This window comes from Thamnophis sirtalis, unplaced genomic scaffold (assembly GCF_051295495.1).
Source record: "Thamnophis sirtalis isolate CommonGarterSnake01/CBP01778 unplaced genomic scaffold, rThaSir2_p1.2 scaffold_5, whole genome shotgun sequence".
NCBI lineage: Eukaryota > Metazoa > Chordata > Lepidosauria > Squamata > Natricidae > Thamnophis > Thamnophis sirtalis.
The window spans coordinates 28,117,214-28,133,041 of record NW_028261385.1 but is presented as its reverse complement, the minus strand read 5'-3'; the positions used below and the strand labels follow the sequence as shown (position 1 = coordinate 28,133,041).

Here is a 15,828-nt window from a genome sequence, read left to right as displayed (position 1 = left end):
TATAGAACTTTCCAAGTCTTGTATATTTCAATTATGATGATGATATGTTGATGTGTTATATATTCTCTATATAGAAATGTATTTTCATTGCTTTAGAATCCTTTATATATATACATACATACATACATACATACATACATACATACATACATACATACACAGTATATACAGTATATTATATGTATGTATGTGTGTATGTGTATGTGTGTGTGTGTGTGTGTGTGTGTATGTGTGTGTATGCAGAAGAAAATGACAACCCCATTTCACTTGCATCACTAACTTTTCTTTTTGTTAGAATTTTTTAGATAATTTCCCCAGTAATGACATCATGTCATTTCTTGCAAGAATATTCCTGCTGTTCCAGATGGTTACTGTGTACCCACTGCTTGGTTACTTGGCACGAGTTCAGTTTTTAGGACATGTCTTTGGGAATGTTTATCCAAGGTAAACCCCTCCTTTTTGGCATACCTTAGTTCTATTTCTTGTTTTCACACCCATGTCATAGAAATATTCTGACACTACTCATTTGCCACTGTTAGAATAAACTTTCTATTGTGGTTAGTGATAGCTTTTCATTCAAGCTTCACGTCAGTCTCAAAGGAGGGTGGGGGAGTGTTTTTGGTTTGATTTTTGTTTGTTTGTTTGTTTAAAATGATGTGTAAACAGGACCATTGATATTCCGTATGTAATTTTAGAGCAATTAACCAAAATTTGGCATCTTGATTACACTGATTGCAACTGTAGCTTGGTGTAATGTGCAAGTGGGATGCATGATTTCTTTATGGGTTTTTTGGCTTGTGTGTGTGTGTGTGTGCGCGCGCGCGCTCCATTCAAGCCTTCTACTTTTCTCCATATAGTGCATGCTCTAGTAAGAGCAGAAGAAATAGCAGAGCATTTGTATATGGAATAGCTTCCTGTCCAGGCTTTGACTCAATTCAGATCTATTTGGTTTCAGCAAGGCAGCTGTATTATTTGTCGCCAGACTAGGTTGTAATAAAAAAACCACTATAAGAGACCCACAGATTATTACAGTTCTCTATTCAACGTGATCTAGTGATTATTAAACAATTTTAGTTACTAACATTTGTAAAAATTATGTGGTGACTAGGGTAGTAACTGCTATCTGCTAATAAAGGAGAAATTAAAGACTCTAAACATTTAGAAAGAGAGAGAAATCCAGTGTGGTGCATGGCTTCAGGTGCCAGGCTAGAGATTGGGAGACTGTGATTTCCTGTCTTAGGCACAATGGCAAACCAATTCTAAAAAGGTTGCCAAGAAAACTCCATATAGTCACCAAGAATCAACACTGTACCAAGGGCACATATACACAAACAGATAGAACCATAACATTAGAAAAAAAAAAATTCAAAGTAATGCAGTAGATTCAGCTTTTCTTCCAGGGACAATTTTGTCATCCTGATCCTAGCAAGATCTATGCTTTACGTATTTTTTATAACTTATTATATTTTTAGATTGCCAGATGCTCAACAACTCTGGGCTTTTCAAACTTAAAGACACAGAGAACAATAAAATAATAAAAACAAAGAACAAAAGATGGTGCAAAGCAGCCAACCAAAGTATATTACCCAGAAGGGAGCCTCATTCACCCTCACCAAAGATCTTCAAGGCTCTTTGAAATACTAGCAGGGTGGGGCCATCCAGATTTTGTGGGAACCTCTCCTTTGAGAGGGCAAACACTATGGCAGAGAAGGTGAGTTGTAAGGATCCCATTAGGTGACATTGTTCAATCAAAGGAATCCAAGCAGTATAGCCTGAAGGGCTTTGTAGGTAACAACCAGCCTCTTAAATCACACCCAGAAGCAACTTGGTAACCAGTGCAGCTTATGAAGTAGAGATATTACATGCAAAGTGAGTCACACCCATCACTCACACTACTGTGTTCTGGACTAAATGAAGCTTCTGGGTGGCCTTAAAGGGCAGCCCGATGTAGAAAGCATTGCAGTAGACAAGCTGCGAGAAGACCAGGCATGAGGGCCTGTCTGAACATTTTCTTTTAAGATCCCAAATGTACATACAGTAGATTTAATTATTTGCTATTTTTATAGGGCCTACCAGTGTACTTTATAAAAGGGACTTTAGACCCTGATTTTATCTCACAAGAGTTGAAATAAAAATACAACTTGCTTCCACTATTAGTTCCATTTAAAGAGTTGACAATGGAAATAATTTATTTGCTGGTCTGCAACAATTTCCTGGAAACTTAGTGTGTTTAGAAACACATTAATCCTAGGTTTATTATGCTAAGTGGAGATCTGTCAGTTTTCCAGAGGTTTCAGCTGCATCTAATGCCAGCACTTAGAATCTACTTCCTGATGCGGAGGCTAAGGAAGTGTATTTATAATCATGTTCTGGCACCCACACTGGCTTTGTGCGCTCTTCAGCACCATCTCAATTTTAGAGATGCTATGTTTTCTCAAACATCTGGTTGGATGTTAGGATAAAGCATCAGGCTAGAAACCAAGAGGCCAGGGTTTCAGTTTCTTTGCTTAGGGAGATCCAGCTAGGTAACTTGGAGCTAGTCACACTCTCTGAACTGTAGATAGAAGGCAATGGCAATCCGCCTCTGAAATCTTGTGAGGAACACTGCACAGACTTGTCAACACTGACTCGAAGGAGTAAAAGTTTTCCGAACAGTTTTCCAAACTGTTTAATTAAATTCAGGGTATCCATAGACACACACTCCATAAAAAATAATGGCAATCATGTATGTTTACAAATTTATGTAGCATCCCAAATCTTTTTTCTCAAGGTAATTGTGATAGGACTGGTTTTGTTCAGGTTGCCACAAGGTTCATTTGTAGTCATTTACTACAAGCATCAAACAATAAATGTGTAAACCACTGTGATGATGGCTTTGCTTTGACAGGAGACTTACCATTTACCATTTTGAATTAAAGATGAGAGGAATAAAATGATATAATCTTGCAAGCCTGAAAACACTTTCCTTCCCTTCTTGCCAGAGAATTAGAGAAGGTCCCATCTGAGATGCTCTCTCACTCTCATCCTTCCTTTGAACTTGGGTGTCTTTTATCAGACTGCTGTCTAGGCTGCAGCTCTTCCTTCTTTCTCCCAAAGTCATTCTCATAGCCTGTAATAGAATTGGACATGCAGCAACATTGCACATTTTTTATGATTGTACAACTTACAAAAGCCAATTATACTACAGTGTATTTCATACAACATTAAGATGTGACTAATATAGCAAAATATCATTGTTCATATTTATTGGACATCTCAGTGGATGTTTATAAAGGGTTACATGCCAACCTTTTTATGCTGGTCATGTAATATATTTGACAAACTCTTTCATATGTCTTGGGCTTGCCCTATGCTTGTCCTGTTTTGGTCACATATTCGTATTAATCTTAACAAAAATGCAGTATAAAATGATTAATGAGAATGTTAAATTATATTCCAAAAATATGGAATATTCTGATTTATAATGGACTCTGGACCCACCAAACTGATATGATAATTTTGCACCATTGGGAAGAAATCACCACCCCAGGTATAAAAAATTCTGGATTGAAGAAATATGGATTGATAATCCAGTCAATCCTGAATTGACTCTGACCTTTTAAATTGAATTTATAGATGTAATGGATAGAATCACTTTTATGATTCTGTATAGTCAAGCTTTATTTATTTTATATATATATATATGCTACTTTTAGCAGGGGTGACTAGTGATGGTGCCTTTTTTCATTTTAATTTTTTAATATGTTTTCTGTTTTAGATTTTCTTTTCCTTGTTTGTATAATAGCAATTTTTGCATCTTGGAGCGGAAGGAGGAGGAGGCGACAAGAAGGTAGTAAAACAGCAACCTTTATTCTAGCAGAGTAAACTATGATTAACCTGGCGTGGTTCGCGCCAAACATTTATACCCCCGGGTTTGAGCAATGAGCCAATGGGGCGTCGAGTGTCTCGGCCAATCAGGGAAGACATTGAACCGGCTCCGCCCGCAAGCCAGTATTCAACACCCCTCCCCCCCTAGTCAAGTACCCTCACGAAGGGCAAACATAGTCCTGTAGATAGGTGGGACGGTGCCGCTCTCGTCCCGACCTTCGTAGCTCCCCGACAGCTGTCGTCGGGGGGGGAATCGCCAACAGAGGCGAGTCTGTGGCGGAACGGTGATCCTGTGATGCGGCCCCGAGAGATGGCGCTCCAATTGTCTGAGATGGTATCTCCGCAACAGCCGGAGTATCCGACGATGGACCCGTACAATCTGGTTGGAATATATGGTCAGAGTCTCGATAAAGGCTTTGAGGGAAAGAATGGCCAAATGAGGCACGTCTGTCCGAAAAGTTCGTATCGGCTTGTCCCCCGTTCCCCGAGGAAAGGCAGTCCGTTGGGGATAAGGTCATCAAGGGTAGCTCGCGCTGAGGGCGAATGTCTGGGGGGCCCGGGCCGTCTATTTCCGCAGGGAGGCGGCGCCTTAACTGGTCCAGGTGGCGCCTCCATTGCGTTCCGTCGGCCAGACCGGCCCTGAAGGAACAGGGGCCAGTCAAAGCTGTAATTGTTGCGGGAACCCACCGTGGATCCCCTGAAAAGGAACGAGCCCAAACGGGATCCCCTAACTTAAACGTATGGGACGGAAGGGCCCCCAAGTTGCTCGGTAAATCCCCTGCATAAAGTGGATGGAGCCTATCTAGGGGGGTTCGCAATCTCCTACCCATCAAGAGCTCCGCAGGACTTTTATTAGTTGTTGGACAGGGTGTAGAGTGCTGGCTCAAGAGATAGGCCGCCACTCTCTCCTGCCAGTCACCCTGGTCCATGCGGCCCAAGGCTTCTTTAGCTGAGCGAACTGCGCGCTCCGCCCTACCGTTACTAGCTGGATGATACGGGGCTGTGGCCGCGTGTCTAATCCCTTGCTCTGCCAAAAATTCTTGGAACGTCGTGGAAGTAAACTGGGGCCCGTTGTCTGAAACTATCACATCTGGTAGCCCGTGTGTGGCGAACATCTTACGAAGAGCCCTCACGGTACTCTCTGCCGTAGTGGAGGTCATGATTACCAACTCCACCCACTTAGAGTAAGCATCAACCACTATCATAAAATTTCGGCCGTGAAAGGGACCGGCAAAATCAATGTGTAAACGGGACCATGGGCCTCTAGGAATTTCCCACTCACGAGGGGCGGCTGTGGGGGGATTCGGCCTAGAATTTTGGCATATTCTACATCGACCTACATAATCTGCGATTTCCGAGTCTAACAAGGGCCACCACACATAACTACGGGCTAAAGCTTTCATTCGCGCTATACCTGGGTGATTTTTATGGAGCGCGGGCAAGATTCGTGCCCGTAGAACTTTAGGGATCACTACCCTATCCCCCCAAACAAGGCAACCCCCGTGAAGGGCAAGTTCGGCTTGTCGTGCCTTAAACGGTCGAAATTCTTCCGCTACCTTTTTTTCGGGCCACCCCCTCAACACCCATGAAGCTACTTGGGACAAAATGGGGTCAGCCTTTGTACAAGCTGCAACATCCGCGGCTGAAACGGGGAGATCGGATTCAGCAATAGACAAAATGGAGAGAGAAGGCACGAGGGCTGTGTCCGTCTGTGGCAAAGGGCAACGACTCAGGGCGTCTGCGTGCCCTAGCTGCTTACCCGGACGGTATACCAGCGCATATGAATACGCCGCTAAAAACTCAGTCCAACGTGTCATGCGGGGAGACAAAATGGGGGGGGTTGGCTTATCACCCGCCAATAGGCCTAAAAGCGGCTTGTGATCCGTAACAAGGGTGAAATTCCTACCGTAAAGGTAGTCATGAAAACGCTTAATACCGGACACTGCAGCTAGAGCTTCTTTGTCAATTTGGCTATAATTTCGCTCCGTTGACGAGAGCGTCCGGGAGTAGAAAGCTATAGGAGCCTCTGAGCCGTTCGGGAGGACATGGCTCAGGACCGCCCCTATGCCATAGGGAGAGGCGTCACACGTTAAGACTAGGGGCATCCTGTCGCTATATTGAATTAGGACTGCTGACGAGGTTAAAATGTCCTTTATAGCCGCGAACGCCTGCGCTTCACGGCTACCCCATTTCCAGGCCGCTGACCGGTCAAGCAATCGATGTAACGGTTCAGCTAACGACGCCTTGTGGGGAATAAAAGGGGCATAAAAGTTTAAAAGCCCCAGGAACGCCTGCAATTCCGCCCTCGAGGTGGGTGCAGGAGCGTTTTTTATGGCCGCAACTTTCGAGGGAGTGGGGTGGATGCCTTGTGCATCAATAAGGAATCCCAAAAACTCTACTTGGGGAACAGCAATTTCGCACTTGCTGCGCTTTAACTTCAATCCAGCCTCCCTAAAACGTGTAAGAACCTCCCGCAGTGTTTTTAGGAGTTCCAGGTGGCTAGGGGCTGCAACCAGGACGTCGTCAAAATAAGGAACGACGCCTGGGATCCCATGGAGCAACCGCTCCATGAGGCTCTGAAATATCCCTGGGGCAACCGAAACGCCAAATTGGAGGCGGCGGCAACGGAAAGCCCCGCGATGGGTAACAATAGTCTGGGCTGTAGCCGCATCATCGTCTACGGGAAGCTGCTGATAGGCCTGTGCCATATCCAGCTTGGCGAAAATGCGGCCTTGCCCCAAAGAGTGAAGTAGATGTTGCACTACAGGAACAGGATATGGATTTGCCTGCAGGGCCAAGTTGATGGTCGACTTATAGTCGGCACATATCCTCACCGATCCGTCGGGTTTGACCGGGAGGACTATAGGGGTTTCCCAAAGGGCATGATCTACGGGCTCTATTACCCCCTGCTCTATAAGCTTATCCAATTCAGCATCTACCTTTGCTCTCAATGCAAAAGGAACCCTACGTGCCTTCAGCCTAATAGGCGCGACCTGGGGATTGAGGCAAAGGGAAATGGGGGTGCCCTTATAACAACCTAATTTCCCATCGAACACATCTGCGAACTCATCCAAAACGCTATCTACGGCACGGGGAACTACCCTATGCACCCCTTCTATAGTGAGGCCCAAAACGGGGAACCAATCTAACCCCAGAAGAGCGGGCAGGTTATCCTTAACAATTAAAACTGGAAGTTTCCCTTTAAAATCTCCGTATTCCACCCGGATGTGGAATATTCCTGCCGTGGGAATCCCATTTCCCTGGTAATCTAAGAGGGAGACCCCGGCAGGGCGCAATTTACTCTGAGGAACCCTAGGGCAAAGGCGGGAAAACAAAGCCCAAGATAAAAGGGAACGGGAAGACCCGGAGTCCACCTCCATTCGGCAAGGCTGACCTTCAAGACGAACGACGGTGCTAATTTTGCGACCGCCGTCAGGGACGTGGGAAGCCTGATAGACTACGCGCTTAGCACTAGGGAGCTGGTGGGTTGAATAGCAGTCCTCAGCTCGCCTCGCTGGACGTGGTTGTTGACGGCGTTGCAATGTCTGACGCTGGTTGCTGGGCTGCATGAACGATGGGGCTGGCAAGAGAGCCCGGCAAACCTTGGCGAGGTGTCCTTCTCCTCGGCAACGGCGGCAGACAGCGGAACGAAACGGGCAAGATACGCGGCTGTGGCGGCCGCCGCATCCACGGCAAGGCATGTTTGAAGCTGGCTGAACGGACGTCGGTGGTTGCTGGTGTGGCCTCTGCTTCGGCTGCGTCCTCATCTGTCCAACGGTTTCCTCCTCCTCGTCTTCCGTAGGGGAGAGGTCGTCAACGAGGTTCGTCTGATTGGAAGGCCCCGCAGCGGTTTGCGTGAAAGGTTTCAGCTGAAGGCGTTCCATGTCGGCCGTGGATTGTTCAGAAAGTTCTGCTGCTCGCGCAGTCTCCACAGCTTGCGCCAAAGTAATCTTGTGGTTCCGGAACATACGGCTGCGCAATTGTACGTCGCGGACCCCGCATACAAACTGCTCCACAAGATTCTCCTCTAGGTCTGCAAAATCGCATTGGGCGGCCACTGTGCGCAATGCCTCGAGGAACTGACTGATAGATTCGCTAGGTTTCTGCACTCGGCGGCGAAAAGTAAACCGACGAGCAATCAAAGAAGGTGAGGGGGCGTAATGGTCCCTCAACCTGGACATTAGCTCGTCCCACCCAAGTTTGTAAGCTGGCCTCGGAGCGGCCAGGGCTCTCGCAGAAGCAAACATAGAGGGCTCGCAGCAAGACAGGAAAAAGCTGCACTTCTCCTCGTCAGTCTGTGCCCTGTTCTTTGACGCGATTAAATAGCATTCAAAACGCTCCATGAAGCCGTCCCAGGATTCTCCCGCAGACCCAAACGGCGTGAAAGGAGGAAGCGCTGTTGCCATTCTGATGCAAAAGCCAGGGAAAAGGAAAGAAGAAACAGAGAAGATTTTGTTCGCTGCCGGCGTTCCTAACCTGAAAGGTATGATTCAAACGCGGAGGCAAGCTGGTTTGTTCTTCTCTGTGGTCACGGGAATCTCATCCCACCTTCGTCGCCAGTTTTGCATCTTGGAGCGGAAGGAGGAGGAGGCGACAAGAAGGTAGTAAAACAGCAACCTTTATTCTAGCAGAGTAAACTATGATTAACCTGGCGTGGTTCGCGCCAAACATTTATACCCCCGGGTTTGAGCAATGAGCCAATGGGGCGTCGAGTGTCTCGGCCAATCAGGGAAGACATTGAACCGGCTCCGCCCGCAAGCCAGTATTCAACAGCAATATGGATAAAATATATTTAAAAATAATAAATCATAATGCCCAAGTTGTTTTTTGTATCTGGTTTCTTTCTTTGTTTAAAATAGCAAGAATCCCATTTCTAAGAGTATAAAATTTCTAAATCAGCATTTAAATGGGATGGTATGTTTACATTAACATATAGGCCTTGTTTGGAATGTGAAAACTCTTGCAAGTTTTTAATTTTCTACTTATAAAATTTAAGAAGGTGAGATAGGATACAAAACCTTTTCTGTTTACACTATCTCTAAAAAATGAGTTTGATGAAAATTGTTCTGTGTGAGTCCTGCAAACCTAAATATTTAATCTATCAAAATCTTTAAAATTTGCTTGGGGTTACATTAGGGACGCAGTGGCTAAGCTTGTTGATCAGAAGGTTGGCAGTTCAGCAGTTCGAATCCCTAGTGCCGCATAATGGAGTGAGCTCCCGCTACTTGTCCCAGCTTCTGCCAACCTAGCAGTTCAAAAGCATGTAAAAAATGCAAGTAGAAAAATGGGAACCATTTGGTGGGGGGAACCTTTACCTTTACATTTATAATGTAATGATTTCCACTCCTCTAAAGATTCTTCTTCTGATATTCATTAGTTTGGCAGATCATTCATGGATCCAAAATATTGCTTTTCATATGGGGAATGTGTTTTAGAGTATTTTATTATACTTTATATAGTGTATATGGATGGCATTTAGGAGTATTTGGGATGACTGTTCATATGTATGTGTGTGTAAAAGAGAGTGAGAGAAACAGAGAGATGAGTATGCTTTTATGAATTTTGGATAACAAATAAAAGAACCTTAGAAATTCAGATCGCTATATTGTATTCAAAATACCAATTTAAGATTTGGCTGTTGGAAGAAAAGTTCATTTCATCTAAAAGTAATTGGTTTTAGTGGATGAGTCACAGAAATGGAAAGATTTTTACTAGCTTATTGAAACTAATAAAAGAGGTTGCTCTTACATAGAGTTACATAGCTTGGTTTTTCTCTTCTCTTACAGTTTTTTCCACGTGCTGGTTTCGAACATTATCATTGTAGGAATCGGAGTTACAGTGGCCAGATTTTATCCAAATATAGGGGGAATCATAAGGTATCCTTGAAATATGAATTGATTCTTATACTGAAATTGATGTAGGACTATGCTAACTATCATGTAAAATTTAAACAAAATAGTGGGTGATTCTCATATCTAGCATCTGCATGCAGCAAACTAAAGTGATAAAATTGTGCAATAAGCCTCTCACTTTTTTTACACATTTTCGCAACAGGAAACAATTCAGCACAGCATACATTTTCTTGGTCACTACCATAGTATTTGTTTTTTGCAGCAAAAATATATCCAGATTCAATTTCTTTGACATTCAGAGACATTGAAAATCTGAATTACCCAAATGAACCCAAAGGTACGACAATTGATCTATCCTCTCCAAACAACATTTTATCATTCTTATATAATGCTGATGTATGTATAGATCAGGCTAAACATTCGGATAATTCCAGACTATGGGTGGAACATCGGGAGTCATAGCACTAGTGTGACTCTCATAATCAAACAAGAAAAGGGAAAAATAAACTTCACTAAAAATAAAGGGAAAGAAAGAAAATCCCACCATATAAAAGCCACATATCTCTGACTCATACATCATTGACAATTATGAGAGAATGGTGAGTGCTTAAAAACAAAAAGATTGCCCAGTTCTATTCTATAAGGAATCAAGAGTGAGCAGGCAATTTCTTTCAAAAAACTCTCTCTAATCCAAGGGAGAAATCCTAAATTAGCAGCTGCATCCTAGCTGGAGTACTCCTAGCACTCCAGGATCCTAAATTAGCAGCTTTATCAGTAGCCATGTTTCTAGAGAAGCTGGAAATTGTAATTCAGCAACATCTGGAGTACGACTGCTTACCTATCCCTATCTGAACTCATTTACCTCACTCACAAAATATTTTTATTTTCTGTAGCACATAAAGATAGAGCTTTGTATTCCATTTCAAAGTGTTTTATCACCTTAACATCCCTACTTATTTTCTGTAAGGAAAAAAACCCCAAATTTTCAAATAAAATGAATGAAGCCCCAGCTACCATCAAGTAGCTATGAATATTAAAAATGGCTTCATGATAGAGCCTTCCTTCAAATCAGCTTTCTTTTGCCATGATTTTCTTTCCCCTTGTAGTAATAACAAACACTATTACCAAAATTCCATATTTTAAAACTGCATTTTAGATCTGTGCCATGTGTGAATGTTTAAACATTTTTGTCCAACATAAGGTACTATTAATTGTTTTTTTTTAAAGAGTTTGGAAACTTTTACCATAAATATCTTCCGCATCTCCTTTTATTTTCAAAGCTCCTTGTGTTTTCCCCTTTCAATTTTATTTATTTGTTTTTATCCCACTTTCAATATTTTTATTAATGACTTAAAGTGGCAAAACGTACCCATTGCTCCTTCCTCGTACTGCTGTTTTCTCACAATCTGAATTTCACCTGAACTTTCTGCATGTGAAAAACCTTGGATCCTGTTTCTTTTTAAATACCTCTTGGACATCCAACCATATATTCCCACTCATTTGTTCTATTGCGGGCTACAGAAACAAAGAACAAATGAATTTAAATAAGCAAGCCTTGACTAAGCAATTTTGTGCAGTCATCCGAATGCAAAAAGGAATGTTTGTGATTGGTTCCTTTTCTCTCTTCAAAAGGAGTACTCTGCCACGAACCCATCTGGTGTTCTTTATAAAAATATGAATAACCATTTTTTAAAAAGAAGAAATTTTCTCTGGCTCTTCATATCAGATGCAAGCTGCAGTCTCACAGCCTCTGTTATCCAGCTTTGGTGATTGCTCCCCTCACCCCACTGAAGAAGTATTAAAAGAATAATTGTGAAGTTGTTTGAACACTGCATAAATGCTATTGATTAATGCAGCACACTATGGAAAATCTGGGAGCGTCTTATACACTGAATACAGCCTTTTTTGTCTTCTGAAACCCTGCCCCCTTCACCAAAATGGCTTTGCATCATAGCCTTTAGGAGGATTCCAGATGCTTCTGTGGGCTGGGGAGGGCAGAAATGAGCAAAAAATGGGATGTTTTTTGCTCAATTTTGCCCCCCACCCCTAGCCCGCAGGAGCACTCTATAAGCCTAAAGGCTATGCATGCCCTTTTTTTGACAAAAAACGGGTCCATTTTCGTGAAAAACAGGCCCTTTTTCCCCTCATTTTTGCCCCACCCCATCCCTCAGGAGCACTCCACAAGCCTACTAAAGGCTATTCATGCCCTTTTGCGGGGGGGGGGGAGGGAAACCCGGGCCTGTTTTCATGAAAAATGGGCCGTTTTTTGGGATGTCTGCAGAGTGCAAAACCTTTTTTTAAAAAATGTCTCTTTAAAATCTTGGTGCCTCTTATACTCCGAAAAATACAGTGAAAATGATAATTGTTGCATCAGATGTCTTCTGTGTGCCTAAAACTTGCATGTGTCCATCAGCCTTGTAGAATTTGTTCCCTTCCCTTGGCCATGACATATCTAGCCATTTTGTAAAACACAAGAACAACACTCTCATTTTGTCCTATAGTAGCACAATTTTCCTGACCTTGAATATAATCTTTACTTGTACATGTAGAAACTCTACTGACACAAGCAAAATCTGTGTAGCTCTATTGTCAGTTTATGTTTAATTACTTTTATTAAAGAGTCAAATGTAGGATTATGAGAGATGGGGACAGGAATCTGATCAAAAGGAACAGAAGTAGCTATAATGTGTTCACAGTGATATCATTTGTAGTTTTTTTTTTGTTGTGGGATAAGTCTGGTGTCCAGCATGCAGTAAAAGTTTTAAAGTGATGAAGCACATTAAAATAATTGCTCTGGTCTGGTCATGTACCAAGGCTTACTTTGCTTAACATTGGGAAAGACTTGTCTTGATGGCTAGTGAGTAATTATTTTGAATAGTAAATATAAATCAATTAACTATCCAACCAACCAACCAACCAATCACATTATGACTTTAATGCTTATTCATATTTAGTTTAACCATGGACACAAGTTAACCCAATTTTCTGGGCTTGCTCAGCATACTAAAATACACTACTTGGGACAGCAGTTTCTGAATAAAATGTTGGTGGCTAGATAGTTTGTTATAGATGGGAACTGTCACTGAACAGACATGCAAAGGTTGTAGTCTGAAAAAATAAAGATATAATCATTTGTTGTTTTCTTCCAGATATTCTGGAGCAACCTGTGGCCTCGCCTTTGTATTTGTATACCCATCCATCATCTATATCATCTCTTTGCATCGGGAAAATCAGCTGACGTGGTTTGCACTAATCAGCCATTTTTTGATAATTCTTCTAGGAGTGGCAAATCTGATGGCACAATTTTTAATTTGAAAATCAGTCTCAAATCAGAGTTCTTTCTTTGCAAGAGGTGCAGGAGGACCAAAAGGTTACCTTGAACAGTATTATAAAAAATTGTATCCTGCAGTATTATAAAAGTTATGCAGCAGTAGATATGCCGACTGCCCTCTTTCAATCTTAGTGTGTTCCAGAGAAAACAGCTTTTAAAAGAACCAAAAATAACAAAGAAACTTTAAAAAAAATGGAGGCTGCATCTTGGAATATGAAGCACCAAAGCAAATGGAAGGAACTCAGTGAATTCCTGCTGCAACTTCAAGTAGAAATGGAAACTATTTGGGAATTATTAAGTTCTTTTTATAAATTATATATATATATATATTTTCTATGTGGGAAAAGCCATCTAAGAAACTGTAGGCAAATAAACAAGGGATTTTATTAGAAAACTATATATTGCTACTGTTAAAAAGAGTGTTTTGAATTCTTTTACTGTTGAAATTCAGCACATATTAAATTGTGAAAAACCGGCTAACATTAAACTATATCTTTTGTGATATTCTTAATTGTCTACAATATCAGGACTGAAAGGGAGGTTTTCTTACATGTCTTGGCACAAAGGAAATAATGTATTGTCCATTTTCTTTAGACTTGGCATGGAAAGTCTAGAATTAATATCAAATATACTCTTATCTATTTTGCACAGCAGTGTAAAGAGGCCGCATTTTAAATCTAAAAAGTCATCAATAATTGTACAGCGAGCTCAAAATGCTGACTTGCATTGCTGTACCAACCCTCTCCCCAAAGTGCAAAGTGTGGTTATAAAACTTTTTATACCTTTTCTGCTTTGTTTCAAATTACTGTTTTGACTCATCTCTGGGATGAACAAACCTATGCTTACCTTTCGCTGACTCTGGACATGTGTTATCTCTCTCTTGGCATCATGGCTATTAAATCTTATACTTTGAGGAGGGGTAGTTTTTTATGTTCGAAAAAGCCCCATTTGCACTGAATCAGCACCTTGTGTACATACACACCAGGGGTGGGTTCCTGCCAGTTCTAACCTCTTCTATAGAAGAGGTTCCACAAATCTACAGTGACGTTTAGAACCAGTTCCAGCTCCCTTCCCCCGCCTGTCTGCACATCATCAAGATGAAGAACGAGAGAAGGAATTCTGGGAGCTGAAGTCCACAAGTTTTAAAGCTGTCAAGTTTGAACACCCCTGGGTTTTTTTTTAAAGGGTTAGGGGTAAAAGGGTGTTGTAACTTGACAGCTTTAAGACTTGCATGCTTCAAATGCCAGAGTTTCTGAGCCAACATTTTGGTTGCTAAACAAGAGCGTTGTTAAGCGAGTTTCACCACATTTTACAAGTTGGCCACGCCCACCCAGTCACATGGCCGGCAAGCCACTCCTACCCGGTCACATGGCCGGCAAGCCACTCCCACCCAGTCACATGGCCGGCAAGCCACTCTCCCCATCACATGGCCAGCAAGCCACTCCCACAAAGCAGGCCACACCTACAGAAGAGGGTCTAAAAAATTTTGAAACCCACCACTGATACACACCCTCAATGCATCCCTCTGTCTTCCAGCCTTCTGAGGGTTGCAACTTCTCCAAAACTATGAAGAGGATCTTTAGGAAATGCTTTGTGTTTTCCCCCTTCAGCTAGACTATTCTTCATATTACAGGCACTTCCGGCTAATGGCAGAGAAAAGCCAATATAGTCATCCTAAACAGTTTTGCTTAAATTTGGGGAAGCCTCATTCTCCCCCTAGTGATCTTGCTAAAGATCTCTACTTTTCTTTCCTCTCTTGTCAATTGTTTCTTAGCAGAAGTGAGTTGCTACCGGTTCGCATTGGTTCGGGCGAACCACTAGTGGAAATTAGGACTTGGTCGCCAAACCAGTAGGCATGGCATGCTGGCCACGCACTTCAAACCGGTTCCCCGGTCACCCATACCGTTGCTGGCATGTTTTTTAGTCATTTTATAATGTTTTGCGCATGCGCAGAACTATTTAAAGGCAACTGCGCATGTGCAAGCAACGTGCGGCGGGCACACGCAGCAAAGCACGTGCGAAGCGAACCAGCAGTAACGTCGGCAGCAACCCACTCCTGTCTATTAGGAATGTGTACTAATTGTCTCTCTCCAAGACTTATCTAACAACAGGTTGACCAAGAAGGAAATAAATAAGACTCCACCTACTACAGCTTGATCAGGGAGAGAAGTGATAAATATGAAAACGTATGAAAATAGTGGAACTGCTTTGGATGTACATTTGGAAACGTCCTTGCGATTCATTGACAGGGAGGTTGTGCTTACATTATTGTAAGCAGGAATTTCATGAGTATCAGCAGGACGCAGCCAGCACAATATCCAGGACTTCCATCATGCTGACTGTATAGGTTCTTCCTTTTTATTTCCTCCAGGCACAACCTCTCGGTGCTTATTTTCTGGCATGAAAACTACCACATCAATAGTAGAAATCATCTCTGAGGACTTCTTCAGAGCTGCTCTTGCAGAGTACCCATCTGAGAAGGTAGACCATGCCCAGGTATCATGCATATAGGCCTAATGACAAAGTTGCTTGAGAGGGTGCTTGGCCTCAATTCACCACCATTCATCCTGGGTCTGTCACCAAGGTCTGGATCTGCTTCATCGTAGGATCTATCCTGTGAATGTCAGGGAAAAATCAAAAGAGAAAAAGCTCTCTTCTCCCACGTAGTCCTTTCTAAAAACTTCTGCTAGAAGAACCGTTGTCCATTTCCATAGATTGTGCCATGGTGTAATGCTTTGAGGATCAGCCTATCGGTCCTCTAGACTCAATGCTAATGAG

At 42.6% G+C, this 15,828-nt stretch overlaps 1 protein-coding gene across 3 annotated transcripts in view; it reads left to right on the top strand.

Annotated features, from left to right (window-relative positions):
• SLC38A9 (solute carrier family 38 member 9) overlaps positions 1 to 13,836 on the top strand; it is a 55,893-nt gene extending 42,057 nt beyond the window's left edge. For all 3 annotated transcript variants that reach the window (XM_087715504.1, XM_087715505.1, XM_087715503.1), the window contains 3 exons: positions 296 to 444; positions 9,654 to 9,743; positions 12,869 to 13,836. In XM_087715504.1, coding sequence (XP_087571630.1) covers positions 296 to 444; positions 9,654 to 9,743; positions 12,869 to 13,034 — 405 coding nt within the window. In that variant the 3' untranslated portion in view covers positions 13,035 to 13,836. The remainder of the gene's footprint in view (positions 1 to 295; positions 445 to 9,653; positions 9,744 to 12,868) is intronic.
• The last annotated feature ends 1,992 nt before the right edge of the window (positions 13,837 to 15,828 follow it).